The sequence below is a fragment of the Polyergus mexicanus genome, unplaced genomic scaffold (assembly GCF_030449975.1).
Source record: "Polyergus mexicanus isolate NDT 795.1 unplaced genomic scaffold, iyPolMexi1.0 SCAF_12, whole genome shotgun sequence".
NCBI classification, from domain to species: Eukaryota; Metazoa; Arthropoda; class Insecta; order Hymenoptera; family Formicidae; genus Polyergus; species Polyergus mexicanus.
Window position 1 is genome coordinate 3,419,846 of NW_027223332.1, and position 15,987 is coordinate 3,435,832.

Below are 15,987 nucleotides of genomic sequence, written 5' to 3' on the forward strand. Positions count from 1 at the left end.
GATTCAAATAGTAGATCCGAGCGGAATTGAAATTAATACTCATAGAAAGTATTCCCTTCTGCGCCTAAATATATTGCTCTTCGTATACAAGCCCGCGAAATTGGATGGATTTGCATTAATAGAGAAATAACTTCTTTTTCGTATACCTATACGTATCGCATCTGTGCGTCGAATGTTTCGATGAAATTTGACACAAATATTTAGAAATTTTTAACAATAATATATATATATAGGGTGGGACATTTATACTGAGACACCTAAATATTTAAAAAATAAAGCAAGATAGAAAGAAATGTTTCAGACACAAGTTGTTCGGTTCTAAGGGAGTCATAAGATGGTGGAGGCGCTTCGGAGATTTTAATGTCAATTTTATTTTATTTTCTTTACACCAATTGATGTCTTTCATTTTTTGAGCTTAAAATATTAAGATAACATTATTGCAAAATAAATAATTTTATGAGATATTTTATAGTTTATGTAAAATTATGTTGCAGTAAAGTAATAAAATAAAGTATAACATATCTCGTAAACTATTAAACTTTTGGCCATCATACCCCTATAACTTTTTATGCAGAATATTACAAGAAATCGATTTATGTAAAAAAATTGGGATGTTTTCATTTAAAAAAACAAGATTGACATTGAAATCTCCGAAGCGCCTCCACCCAAGATCAAACTAATGGCACCATCTTATGACCTCCTTAGAACCGAAGAACTTTTGTCTGAAACATTTCTTTCTATTTTGCTTTATTTTTGAGATATTTAGATGTTTCAATATAAATGCCCCACCCTGTATATATACAGGATGTCCCATTTTAAAGGACCCAATCAAATATCTCAGAAACACTGCGTTAAATCGAAAAATGTTTCAAACAAAAGTTGTGTGACTTCAAGGGGGCCATAAGATGGTGACAATGATTTGACCTTGGAAAATCATTTGAAGGTCATGTGAAGGTCAACTTTAAAATCTTAAATGGAAACCCCATTTTTTATTTAGTATTCTTGTAGCTAACATCGAGAGCTTTCCAACCCACTATAATAAAGTATTTTTTCATTAAGTACTTTTTGAATTATTTTATATTATAATCTGACATATTTTGATATAAAAAATAAAATATTTCGTAAAATATTCAGTTTTCGATAATTTTACCGTAAGACTTCTATGTACAGAATAATAAGACAAATTAATTAGTACAAAAAAAAAAAAAACAAATAACTGTTTAAAAAAATATATTGTAAATAATTTTTTTAAAAACAATTTTTTTTTATACTAATTGATTTGTCTCATTATTCTGTACATAGAAATATTACGGTAAGATTATCAAAAACTAAATATTTTACGAGATATTTAATTTTTTATATCAAAATATGTCAAATTAAAATATAAAATAACTCAAAAAGTACTTAATAAAAAAATACTTTATTATAGTGTTTTGGAAAGCTCTCGATGTCAGCTACAAGAATACTAAATAAAAAATGGGGGTTTCCTTTAAAATTTTAAAGTTGACCTTCACATGACCTTTAAATGATTTTTCAAAGTCAAATAATTGTTACTATCTTATGGCCCCCTTGAAGCCACACAACTTTTGTTTGAAACATTTTTTGATTTAACGCAGTGTTTTTTAGATATTTGAGTGGGTCCTTTAAAATGGGACACTGTATATATATATATATGTATATATTACCATTCGAAAAAACTACGTTTCATTGAGATAATATTGATCGAGAACTTATATCGTAATCGAATAGAGTAACTTTGTGCACTTGACATCGCGAAATATCTAATCAACGAGTACATATTTTTCTGAGATGATCTGAAAAATATTTTGCTTATAGTTATCGCGCGTAGAAAAGCTAAGTATTTCTTCTTTTTCATCCAATTTTTGAGACAATTTGTGACTATCTCTTTTACATAATCATGTCAATGAACAATTATTTTTGTCTTTTTCGTAAGTTTCCATAAATTTTTCTTTAAGTTCTCGATTGATATTATCCCAATAAAACGTAGTTTTTTTCCAATTTTACCATTTGAAATGGTTCTGCGTTTGACGTTCATCAAAAAAAAAATATCGAAAACATATAGAGCCACGAAGGAAAAATAAATATTGCGAGATATATTGATTTTTTAAGAATTAGTTTGCAAAGAACGTACACTATGCGTTTGCTACATATTTTTATCTACAAAATATCTAATTTTTATTAACTGAGAGATGTCAACTACAAACGCAAAAATTTTTTCACAAAGTATTTAGCTGTCATCATATCGATTTATTAAATAGAATAGTGAGCCATATGCTCTGTATATTACAGAAAGATGTTCATACGAGATATACAGCAGATTAATAAATTTTAATGTGTATGACGTAGAAGTAAAAAATAAAGATCTTTATTAATTAAAATCAAACTAACTGAGGTTTAAAACGAGATTTTATTATAATAATATAGGGGAAAATAGGGTAAAACCGAGTACCTTTTCGGATTTGTCTCCCTAAAAATCTGAGTAACAAAAATTTTGCCGACCGTTAGTAGTCTTTAGTGAACCTTGAACTACAATATAAAAAAATAAGGCTAGTTACTAAAAAAAAAAAAATGTTTGGTTATCAAGAATAACAAGATTTTGTGGAGAAGACAAAGTACCCAGTTTTGTCCTACCGGTAAGGTTAAACCAGATACTCATTTGAAAATATGCAAAACACCATGTAATTAGAAAATCTAGATTTATTCTAATCAAGATACAATAAAAAGATGTATTCTATTGACAAGAATCACAAATAAAGATATCCTCTTGTTCGACATTACTGCAGGACTTCTTTATTTAACTTATTGACTTTAGGGATCTCAAAAAGCTTTTTTTTTAGTGGTTTTTTTCTGGTGTTAGTTTTCATTTTCAACTGCTTTTTGTAGGGACACAAAGTCAGGATAACAGTGCTCCCTCTTTTCATTATATCAGATGTGTAAGTGCCCGGTTTTGCCCAAAATACAAAATGCAATGCTGCACTTACCGAAACAGATGGTCTATTACGTGTTTGTAACAGACCATCGTATTTCCGAAGTTGAGAGAAAATCCGTGTTGTCTATGCTGGAAACTCGAAGAGACGCTGTTGAGCTTTCCATTCGGAGGATGGAAACCCTCTTGTCTTTTCCATGGTTATCCGAAAGCCCGAAAGAATGATAACGCGTCACCAACAGCGGACCAAGCTCGTCAAGACATATATTTCTCAAACCATTAAATACACAGTAAATCTAGAGAGCGCTTTCTTCTTTGAAAACTTTATGTATTGTACAGTATATCTATATACACGTACTATAACGCGCTTTTGACAAATTTGTAGAAATATTGATTCCATAAAAAACCTCACAAATGTAAAAAGAATACGTCAAGTATATAAAAAAATCCCAACTTGTATGCAAAAAAAGTTTAATATTTATCCGTAAAATATAACTTTTAAAAAAATTTTTTCTTGAAAAATAATTTTTATAAAAATGAAAAAAAGAAAAAATGATTTTTCTTTAAAAAATAACTATAAAAACCTTCAAAAAGTCAGAAATCAAAACTAAGTATGAAATCAAGTTAAATAGTCAAGTACATAGAAGCAGTTCAGTTTGTGAGCAAAATAAATCTTGTGAGAATTCTATGAAAAATATCATAAAAACAACAGCATTAAATACACATTTTTAATAGGCATAAAGAATAATGAAATGATAAAATCATATCGAAGCACTTCTATAATCTACAAACATTTTGCGGATCTGGAATTACTCGCTACTTTTGGTTCTGAAAATGTGAATGTTTATTTATATTTTATATATAAATGTATTTAATGCGTAATTAATATTTTTAGGTCACTTACAAATAGCTAAACATTGTATATTTATGTTAATATAGCAAAACAAATCTTGAAAATTCTATCAAAAATATTATATTATATACAATTGAAAGCGTCAGAGTTAGAGCCTGAAATAGAAATGTTAAGCGTTAGTCAAAGAAGAGAAATAAGGTAATAATTTTATTTATAAATTATATAATAAAGGTTATTTATTCACTTAGACTAAATTCTCTAGAAATAAGACTTATTATTAATCTATTTAACTTTTTTTGATATAATAGTTGAATTTATTTTTTAAAATAATGAGAAACGTGATAATTGATGTAGTTTATTTGGATAGAATTGTCTTTTGCAATGTAATGTTATCAGAGAACATTATAATCAGGGTTGGGGAAGTTACTTTATAAAAGTAACTCGTTACCGTTACCGTTATTTTTTCTAAAAAGTAACTCGTTACCGTTACTCGTTACCAATTTTAAAAAGTAACTCGTTACCGTTACAGTTACTAAAAAGTAACGAGTCGTTACAATTTCCGTTACTTTTTTACAATACAAACTAATAAATTATTTTGCATAAGAAAAACTTTTAAAAAATTGTAAGCAAGATTTCATTCAAGGTTTATTACAAAATAAATGATTAAATTTTATCGAAATTCTTTATTAAATTTTAATAAAATTTGTTGCTCCATAGTATCATCATTTAAATGCCCTTTTTGTGGTGTTAATACAGAGCCACCGATGCTAAACATTCTTTCTACAGATGCACTGCTTGGTAGAGCTGTATTATATTTAATAAAAAGTTTTTTAAGTTTTGGATAGTCGTTTAACATTTCTATATTACAATTATTTGATTTTAAAAACCGTTGCAATTCTTCTTGTTCAGATTCATTTTGCACCGTTTTTTGCTCAAAAATGAAAAAATCATCGTGGTCGTCAGATTTTCCAGCTTTTGAAGAATTTTCAGTTGATCGGATTCCCAATAAATCCTCCAAGTAATTTTCAGCATGTTTTCTTTTTTCTCCGGTTAACCAGTTTAACTTAAATTTTGGATGTAAACATGCTGCTATTATTAATTCTTTTGTTTCAAATATTGTAAGAAATTTAAAATCAAATATAGTAAATTAAGCGACATTGTTTGTTTTATTGAAATTAATACTTTTGAATCAATAGTTTAAAATAAAATAATATTTTTCAATTAAATCCTTATTTAAAATTAAATAACATATGTATTAATCAAATTAATAAGTTACCTTTTATTTAAACCTTGCTGAATAGCTTCAACTAATGAATGGCAATCTATAAGGTCAGATTTATTGAGATTTTCTAATTTTCGTTGCAAGGTACTTAGAACTGGTAGTAAATGAGAGCTCTGCTTTTCCGAAAAAATAAAGCTCTCATTGGATATCGCGCGTCGCATCATCGCACTGGTCTGCAAGAGCCATAAGTTGATCAATCACATTCAAGCATTTTTACAACATAATAAGAATGCTAATTGCTCGATTTGCTTACGGCTTTACGGTTAAGATAAAAATTTTATCACGCACAATAGCAAGAATAATATCTTAAATAAATCAAAAAATTTGAAAAAAGTAACGATAAAAGTAACTGTTAAATTCGTTACTCGTTACCGAAAAATGTAACGAAGTTACTTTTTCCGTTACAAATAAAATTTGTAACGCCATTACCGTTACAGTTACCGAAAAAAGTAACTGTAACGGTAATGGCGTTACAAGTAACGCGTTACTTCCCAACCCTGATTATAATATCTGTCATTGACAAAAAGTAGTTCAAATTTGTATCAAAATGAGATGGAAGAATTGGTTAGATACTAAATTGCAGATTTTATTATAGGAACGTATAAAAATTTATAATAATTTGGCAGTTGCATTGGTTAAAACAGAAGCCTATGATGCAGCTTTAGAATATATGAAACATGTTTCGAAGTGTCAATTACAAAATGTTAAAACATTACTCAGGAAATGTATTGCAAAAATTCTAATTTTTTTATTTACAATATTTAATCTTTCTTAAAATAAATTTTATATATTCTTGATTTATATTTTACATATGAAAAATTCAAATATGTGTGTATATATATTGTGCGTATCGTAGGAACAATATTGAGACACAAAGGGGAACATGTAAAAGCTTATGCAATTTCTCTCTGTTTTTCTCTCTCCATTGAATCCAGTCTAAGATTATTTATTTTCTTAGACTAAATGAATTTAGTATACTTTATAAACAAAATTATTGTCTTATTTCTCTTCTTTGACTAACGCTTAACATTTCTATTTCAGGCTCTAACTCTGACGCTTTCAATTGTATATTATGTAATATTTTTGATAGAATTTCCAAAGTTTGTTTTGCTATATTAACATAAATATGCAATGTTTTGCTATTTGTAAGTGACCTAAAAATATTAATTACGCATTAAATACATTTATATATAAAATATAAATAAACATTCACATTTTCAGAACCAAAAGTAGCGAGTAATTTCAGATCCGCAAAATGTTTGTAGATTATGGAAGTGCTTCGATATAATTTGATTATGTTATTATTCTTTATGCCAATTAAAAATGTGTATTTAATGCTGTTGTTTTTATGATATTTTTGGTAGTATTTTCACAAGATTTATTTTGCTATATTAATATAAATTTATTGTTTTTAGCCATTTGTAAATTAACCAAAAAATATTAATTATGCATTAATTACATTTATATTATAAAACACAAATAAACATTATATACATGAATGCGCGTTCGCATAATTATAAATATAATTACCAGCTTATCGTTATCACAGATTCACTCCACTGTAAGCATTCGCTCAGTTTTATTAATGTAACCTAACTTTGCTCGATATGACATCGATTAAAAGAAGTCACTTCTCTTCCTTACACTATTTCGTGTTTATATTTAATTTCTCTTTACTTTATCACTTCTTTTCGTTGTTGCACTATTCCGCTATTCTTATCACTTTTCGTCTTTTCGTTCCATTATTCCGCGATATATACTTTTATCTTATAACTTTAACATTTTTATCTTATCCGTGCGACATATACTCTTATAAGTTTATATTATTATCTTATATGCACGTATATACACAACATTGTCACTCAAGGCGTATTTGCATATTCAAGCGAATAATCGTACATGATGAGCGCTGTAAACGCGCCTTGAGGGACAAAATCGCTTTGTGCGTGCGAGCATACGTACGTGAGAGTCTGAAACTTATGATTATTATGATAATGATGAAGAACGAAAAATGTCACAATTCTGATCTACGATCATCATTCCTCGGGATTGACTGCACCAATCTTATCTGGACCGGTCGCAATCGAAAGCTTGTATTCACGTTATATAATAAAAGTGCAGTTAGATTTTTTATTACAGCTTTAGTTATTAAAATATCTTAATCGAAAATTTACTAGATCTGAAATTCCGGATAAGCTACTTGCCAGCGCCGCGGCCCCTGTATATAGGCAAACCGTTGACAAGCCGAAACGAATTTTTTCATACACTTGGCGTCGCGACGCTATCGCGTCACTTGATCTCACGCACATACTTTGTCTTCTAGAAATGAAAATTTTTGAGATATTGAAACACATGATTGAATTACACACATGTTTTATAAGTTATTTTGCATTATACATATAGAGAAAGCGCATTTTAAAGACAAATGTCGATTTCGAAGAAATAATAAACGTTTAAAACTAATGAAATGTTGGATTTATTATTTTATTATTTTATTAAAGGATCTTCCTAGTTTGACATTCTGGAAAATAAGGCAATTTTTGGCAATTTTTTCGACAGAAAAGTATAAAACATATTAATTCTAAACTTTGCATGTTTATTAAATAACATTTCAAGTATATTCTGAATTTTTTTTAAACAATAATATTTGTTTGTTTCGGAGTTATAGCAGTCCAATCAAAGTATTTGAAAAAAAAATTGTTGTTTGCGACGAACATGATTCCAGCCGTTATAGTCATCTGAAATAAAAAAACAAAAAGATTCTTATTCTGTATGAGTGTGGCTATTGTGCGAACAAAAATAAAAAAATATTGAAAAATAAAAAAATGGCCGCGTCTAAAAAAAAATGTTTTTCACCAAAAAATTGTTTAATTTTATAAGTCGCAAAATTCGAATTTTGCAAATATCGATTTAATTTTAGTTCTTGTTGGACTACTATAACTCCAAAACGAATAAATATTTTTGTTTCAAAAAAAATTAGGATATATTTGAAATGTTATTTAATAAACGTTCAAAGCTTAGAATTAATATGTTTTATATTTTTCTTTAAAAAAAAATTCGCCTTTCAGAGTGTCAAACTAGAAAGATCCCTTAATGTGAACATCAAAAGCTCTTTACATTCCCTTCGTCACAATTCAACTCTCTTAATAGTTACCTAAATAAATAATAAGAAATATAATAGCGTGAAACATCAGTACTTTATATTTTAGCTAAAATTTTTGGAATTAAAAGTATAAAATAAAAGATAAGTTGTGAAAATTTTTCCATTCTTTCACAATAATTTTTTGATCAATTAGAAATTAGATAAATTTGTCTTATGTCAAAACACAGATTATCAAAATTTTCATGTGATCGGATGAATTCCAATGATAATAAAGTAATCGTTGTAAGGAGAAAAATTCTGAACATTTCTCGCACGTTAAAGATTTTTTTTATTTGTGTTCAACTAGGCCGGTAATCCGCTTTGTTAACGTTGACAGAAACGTAAACGGGATTTCCATTCGTGTCTCTGCAAAAATGCCACGACAAAATTCCAGCGCGAGAAAAATTAATTTCGTTAATAAAACTGAATCACCATGTTGGCATTTGTATTTATTACGAGATAATCTTCATGACATCGAAAGAGATTTTTGTTTAATGTCAGTTTAAAGGATAATTTAATTATAAAGATGTTCAATATTAAATGTTAAATATTAAATAAATTCATCATTTAAATATTCAATTGGAACTTTAAATATTAATTATTTCGTCAATTAATATTTATATTAATAATAAAGTTTCCAAAGAGTATTTATACAAATATAAATGTGACAAAATCGTAGTTATTAATTATCTGAAAAGGACGATTCTTGAAAGGAAATTTTATTGAAAATTTAACTGGCAATATATTTAATATCGGAAAATTGCTGAATATACAAGTATCTTATAGTATATATATATAAAATTTCTACTTATGAAAGAATGATATCAGATTTTTCAAATAATGTATTCAAATTTTAAATGTTTATAAATAATTAATTAATTAAAGAATAAATAAAGTTTCAACGTTTACAAATAATGGCATCGAAATCCAAACATCATTATGTTTATCAATCCAATTTATATTTTTGACATTTTAATACGTCGCTATTAAAAAAAAAATAAAAAAAAATTATTTTATTTATTTTAATATAAAATAATCACTTTAAATATTTTAATAAATAATAAATTTATTAGTGTAATATAGTATTAATATATAATTAAGAAAAGAAAGAAAGTATCAATTTTATTCTTTTTGCTCGAGCGCGAAAACAAGCGGAATTAACTATTTAATGTCTGTGAAGCCGCACTTTATGTACGGCACGTTTTCCAGACTGAGTCATAATTCACGTAAGATTCGATCTGACGGTTAATTTCCGCAGTGAGAAAAATGATATGCGGCGAATCACAAGCATCTGGTCGGTTTTTCTAGAAGTTTAATTGGATCCACGGACGATCTAATCCAGGCCACATGACCTGACCTGATGCGATCTGATTCTGATTTTTCCGGATTTTGCATTGCCGTGGGCACGCAATCTCTCTTCATTTTTGTTTTTTAGGAAATTTGCGTAAGTTTATCTCGTAAAAAAAGATCAGATATCGCTTCAGCGAGTAATTAATCGCGTTAATTACAAAGTGGCTCTTCTTTATCTTTGTATCGTTATCTCTAGTTTTCGGAGAATAACTTCTTTCAGGTTTTAAATTTCATGCGAACTTTTTGATATAAAAGATACATGTAGTTTAATAATTAGTATTATAAAGTTTAAGTTAAATTGTCTTAATGAGACAGTCTCTTTACAAATCTTCTAATATATTTAGTTACGGAACTTTGTCCTCCATCCCTGTGCAAATAAATCAACTTTAAAGAAGCAAGTATTACGTAAATACCAAAACTCTGCGTTGTAAATACTCGAATAAATTTTCTTTAAGTTTTACATAGAGATCTTTTTCGAATAAAATAGATCTTTAAAAATAGGAATATTTTCAAGAGTTTTGCATTCTTAAAAAGATTCCTTAAATAGGGAGGAATATTTCACATGAAAAAGGCGTATAAAAAGAGGTAAAATTCATTTCTTTTTTTTCAACTCACGGTAATCTTTTTCATTTCGTTAATTCGCGACGTTACTCGTGACGGGAAAATATCATGGATCATCCGGTTACTCGCGAGAGTATTTGAGTTAATTGAAGAGTTGCAGAGAAGCACTCTGCTTGGTAATGCAATGCAATATAACTAGTGTTGATAAATAGTTTTTGCGTCGAGTAAGATCATCTTTGAGCAAACATTTCCATAGCACCGTTTATTAATTCAAAGCGACGATGTGAACAGAAAGAGAGGAATGCAATGGTCAATTTCTGTACAGTGTGAATAAAATTAAGCAACAATCCGATTACAATCTCTATCTCGTTTCTTGCGGAACTGCTTCTTTTGTTAGAGAGAAGGGACGAACCGAGTATTCGGCAGGATATATCGAAAATTCATTCCTGTCGAGGATAACAGCCGACCCTCAAAATCGCGCGGCCGTTTTCCGAACGGGGATTCGCGATAACGCCGCCGCTCGATTAGGGAAGCCTTCGGCAAATCGCGCGAGATAAAATCGCCGAGTGGCTCTTTCGCCAGCTAGAAGGAGGAAGGGGCTGAATACTTAACGAGCCTCCTCATGGAGGGATCCTTGAAGATCCAAATGGAACTTTAAAGACTTTGTAGAGGCGATAGAAGGGCGGGAAAAGCGATCGATTCGCCAATTGCGGGGGATCCCGGAGGATATAAAGTCTTGTAAGCCTGGCCCGCGGATATAGGAATCTGTCGCAGTCTCTTCGTCAAGTATAACAGTATAAAGGAGATCTCTCTTTATCTCTTTTCAGTCACGAAGCCGGCCAAGGTCACCCCAATGGAGGACATTCAGCCCAAAGAGGAATCCTCCACGATTGAATCTCTAAAATCGTAAGTTCCTGCCTAACCTGTGTATAAAATGTTCACATTGTATGTTTTACTACTACTTATTACATAGAGTAAAAACATATCGTACTTCGAAGATGTGTCAATAAGAATTATTATCTTCTTTATTAAAACAATATTAATATATTGCTATATTTCTTATTAAAAGTATTGTATATTTTTTTTTAATTGTAATATTATACAAATTATATTATATAAATATATATGTATATAACTCGTATATTCTATATATTATTAATTAAATTATTAATACTAAAATATATATAATATCATAGTATTATGTACGTGCATTACTATATGTTCCTCGCAAAGAGAAACATCAATATACGCATTATTTGATTTATTGCATACAATTGTGTTAATATAAAATATTTCCGTTTCCGTTTAATTTCAAGTTGATCAATTTGTCGAGTGCGTACGTTACATTAGCAACAATATTATCAAAGTATGTGTTATTATGCTTTTGAGTATAATATTACAGTTTTGATTATCAACATCGTAAAACACATCATTAAATAACAAATAATAGTATAAATAAAAATTAATAGACTAAAAATAAATAATAAAATAAACAAATAAATAGAAACGTGCGTGGCCTAAATTACAGCTTTTATCTTATAGACACTCTGAACTTTTCATTTTTTTTTTAAGTGTTGTAATTCAAGTATCACGCAATCGAATTTAATCATTTTTATATTGAAGTATATTTATCACTTAAATTGATGAAAAATATAAAAATATTAACTTGATTGCGAGTACAATGTTGCAAATAACGAGAGCGGAAAAAATGGCAGTTTTCGGAACAGTGTGTAATGGTAAAAATCCAGTATTGCGTTTTTTCACGTGATGCTTCCCAAAGGGCATCCTGCCAAACTGCACTCTATTTTCATCCTATTTCCAAATTACTATATTTGAAAGCAATTAATCCTTGACAAAAGTCATTTGACAATAGTCCAAAAATATTGACTTTACAATGAAAATTCTCACTGAAAATTCGAAAAAAGAAATTTTTTTAAATTTATACAAACCACTGAAAGTAAATAATACATATATCAAATAATAAATATTGTACAATACATTTATATGATAAAATGATATAAATTTTGTGACTTTAAAAAATATTTCAACTTTGCATTATTTATAAAAGTGCATATATTATACATTCTAAATTTATTATAAATTCAAAGCTACTTTCGCTGTTTTTTTAGAATTTCGAATTCTTTCAATGTTGCAGATTTGCATTATATTAACATCTCAGCAATAGCTTCGCAGTGATCGTATGACATTCATACTTTATTGTATTACAGACAGAAAGCATTTTTTAATAAATGCCAAGCAATTCAAATGTTAGCGCGGCGAAGCTCTTAGTTTATTATTTCATCAGATATAGTATCCAATCTATTTGAAAATGTCTTGCTGGATTGATAATAATCTATCGTGATTAATTCGCAAGCTACGTTGTACAGGTGAAGATTTATTCTCTGGAAAATACATATGTGCAAACGAGTCGTAGAGTGTGCAAACGTTATCCGTGTAGAAGACGATCCCCAAAAGCTATTTCTACTGTTTGCCAGGCTCTAGCCGAGCGATATTTAATACGACGCGTCCATTAAGGACTATGGATTGATTCGTCGTCGGTGAACTAAGTAACCCGCGCTTGTTCAAATAACGATGTTTCGCGAACGAACTTTTCGGTACCTTTTTTTTACATATATCTGTCATAAAAATAATGATAGAATTCTTTTTTTTCTTTATTATTATAAATAATTGCTATAAATAATAATATATATGTATATAAATATTATATATATATATATAAAGGGGGCTATCTGATAGTGACCTTGGATTTGACATTAAAGGTCATTTTCAAGGTTATTTGAAGGTCAACTTCCGTTTTTTAAATGGGAAGCCCTATTTTTCATTACATATTCTTGTAGCTTACCTCGAGAGCTTTCCAAAGCACTATAATAAAGTATTTTTTCATTAAGTACTTTTTGAGTTATTTTATATTTTAATCTGACATATTTTGGTATAAAAAATAAAATATCTTGTGAAATATTTAGTTTTTGATAATTTTACCGTAATACTTTTATGTATAGAATAATGAGAGTTATCAATTAGTGCCAAAAAAACCATTAATTGTTTAAAAAAATACATTGTAAATAATTTTCTTAAAAACAATTATTTCTTATACTAATTGATTTGTCTCATTATTCTGTACATAGAAGTATTACGGTAAGATTATCGAAAACTAAATATTTTACGAGATATTTAATTTTTTATATCAAAATATGTCAGATTAAAATATAAAATAACTTAAAAAGTAATAACAAGATAAAAAAATGTTTTATTATAGTGTTTTGGAAAGCTCTCGAGATAAGCTATAAGAATATGTAATAAAAAATAGAGGATTCTATTTAAAAAACGGAAGTTGACCTTCAAATGACCTTGGAAATGACCTTTAATTTCAAATCCAAGGTCACTATTAGATAGCCCCCTTTATTCCTTTATATATATATATATATATATATATATATATATATATATATATTGTATATATATTTATACATATTTATATTTATATTTATATACTTATATATCTATATATTTATATGTATATGGTTTGATTACACAATATTTGACAATAATATTGGTAATGGAGTACGTGCTCAGAAAAATCATGATGAATAAGAGCTTGCACTTTAACAAAGTTTATCGGATCCGGTATTTCAGAAAGTCGGAAGCGAGCGGCAAGACAAGCAGCGGGAACGATTGCAGAGTATGCCGGAAGTCGTTCGATCCCGAGGAAGTCTCGCGAACTTGTTGCGAGTGTCAACACAAGGTCTGCGAGGACTGCGCCTCGTATTCGACGACAACGAATTCTGACGATCCAGTAAGTTTGCGCGCCTACGTTTCTAATTAACTTCTTTGTACATTGTTTTCGATCGGTAAATATTGCTGGATGCTAAAACAAGACTGGATGGTATTTGGGCGTGAATTGATTGTTGGATTGAACGAACGAAAAAAGAAAAGAAAAAAGAAACGATGCAGGGCCGAATAAAATGCGAAAATTTAATTTCAAAATTAAGTTATTATTATCCACAATATTTTATTGCTATTTAACGTCCATTATTTCCATTTATGCGTCATTATACTTCTTAACAAGAATAATAAATTTTTATTTTAATGTCATTATTTATATATCGAAAAGTACTTCAAATCTTCCATTACGCGATTATATTTTATGTAATTACAAAACCATGATAAAAGCACATCTATACGCATTGAACGAATATATACGCGCAAACACACGTGCATTATTCGTAATTATTATATGCGAATCAGAAAACGAAATGTTATAAGAACAACAAATACATTTTATATGTGTGATTCAACTTATTAAAGAAGTTCCCAAAGAAATGTATTAGTAAGGAAAATCCTTCTATTTGCATATTTATTGAAGCGTGAACGCGAAAGGGAGAGATAATTGTCAGTCGGAGACTCATGGTAATACGGAATAAATGGAAGTTTCTTAATACTGGGCCTAACTTCACCTCGTGTAAATTACGTTCACTTCCGTTGCTTGCTAATTTCCACTCCCGCCGTATCCCTCGTTGGATTTTGTTGTTATTTCAGGGTGTCAGAGTTTGACACTATTTTCGCGTCCGATGGACCAATCGGAGCGAAGAATCTTGCATTTCAAAGCAAAAATAATGTCAAGTGGAGCGAACTTTCTATTTAACATTTCGATAGACCAACGTAAAAACCGTAGAAAATTACCTTAAAAAATTATTAACAATAACTAAATTTCCAATTCTTCAACTATTTAGGATTTTTTCGAAACCGCTAAAAGAATTATAAGCTTCTCTATTATTTCGCATCAATAATTAAATCTACAAATGTCGAAGAAGCGAAAAGAACCTAAAATGAGCGGCTATTATAAATTATCCAGGGTGGTACTTAAATCTTATAAAAAAATTTCCTGATCTTCCAGATATTTTTGTTCAAAATTCCAGATAAAGATATTTTAAATATTGTTCTGATGCAACTTTTTCAAAATAAAATCTTTTATTGCATGCGTGCTCTAACATTTTTCACTGAAAACGAAGGAAAAACATAGTTTCTTAAATTTCAAATGCTAGATTTTTGTAAATGTACTGAAGAAAACTAAATAAGTTAGATGTAAGCATCTTTTACTTGCATAAAGTTTCCACTCTTTTATAACTAAAAATTATAATGAAGAATATGTATACTGTTTTGTTAAAACATTGAATATATAAACCAGGGTTGGGAAATTTACTTTATAAAAGTAACTCGTTACCGTTACCGTTATTTTTTCTAAAAAGTAACTCGTTACCGTTACTCGTTACTAATTTTAAAAAGTAACTCGTTACCGTTACAGTTACTAAAAAGTAACGAGTCGTTACAATTTCCGTTACTTTTTTACAATACAAACTAATAAATTATTTTGCATAAGAAAAACTTTTAAAAAATTGTAAGCAAGATTTTATTCAAGGTTTATTACAAAATAAATGATTAAATTTTATTGAAATTCTTTATTAATTTTTAATAAAATTTGTTGCTCCATAGTATCATCATTTAAATGCCCTCTTTGTGGTGTTAATACAGAGCCACCGATGCTAAACATTCTTTCTACAGATGCACTGCTTGGTAGAGCTGTATTATATTTAATAAAAAGTTTTTTAAGTTTTGGATAGTCGTTTAACATTTCTATATTACAATTATTTGATTTTAAAAACCGTTGCAATTCTTCTTGTTTAGATTCATTTTGCACCGTTTTTTGCTCAAAAATGAAAAAATCATCGTGATCGTCAGATTTTCCAGCTTTTGAAGAATTTTCAGTTGATCGGATTCCCAATAAATCCTCCAAGTAATTTTCAGCACGTTTTCTTTTTTCTCCGGTTAACCAG

At 28.7% G+C, this 15,987-nt stretch overlaps 1 protein-coding gene across 5 annotated transcripts in view; it reads left to right on the top strand.

Annotated features, from left to right (window-relative positions):
* Fife (regulating synaptic membrane exocytosis protein fife) overlaps positions 1 to 15,987 on the top strand; it is a 281,898-nt gene that overhangs the window by 87,851 nt on the left and 178,060 nt on the right. For all 5 annotated transcript variants that reach the window (XM_070304866.1, XM_070304868.1, XM_070304869.1 and 2 more), the window contains exons 4-5: positions 10,963 to 11,041; positions 13,790 to 13,949. In XM_070304866.1, the coding sequence (XP_070160967.1) occupies positions 10,963 to 11,041; positions 13,790 to 13,949 (239 nt within the window). The remainder of the gene's footprint in view (positions 1 to 10,962; positions 11,042 to 13,789; positions 13,950 to 15,987) is intronic.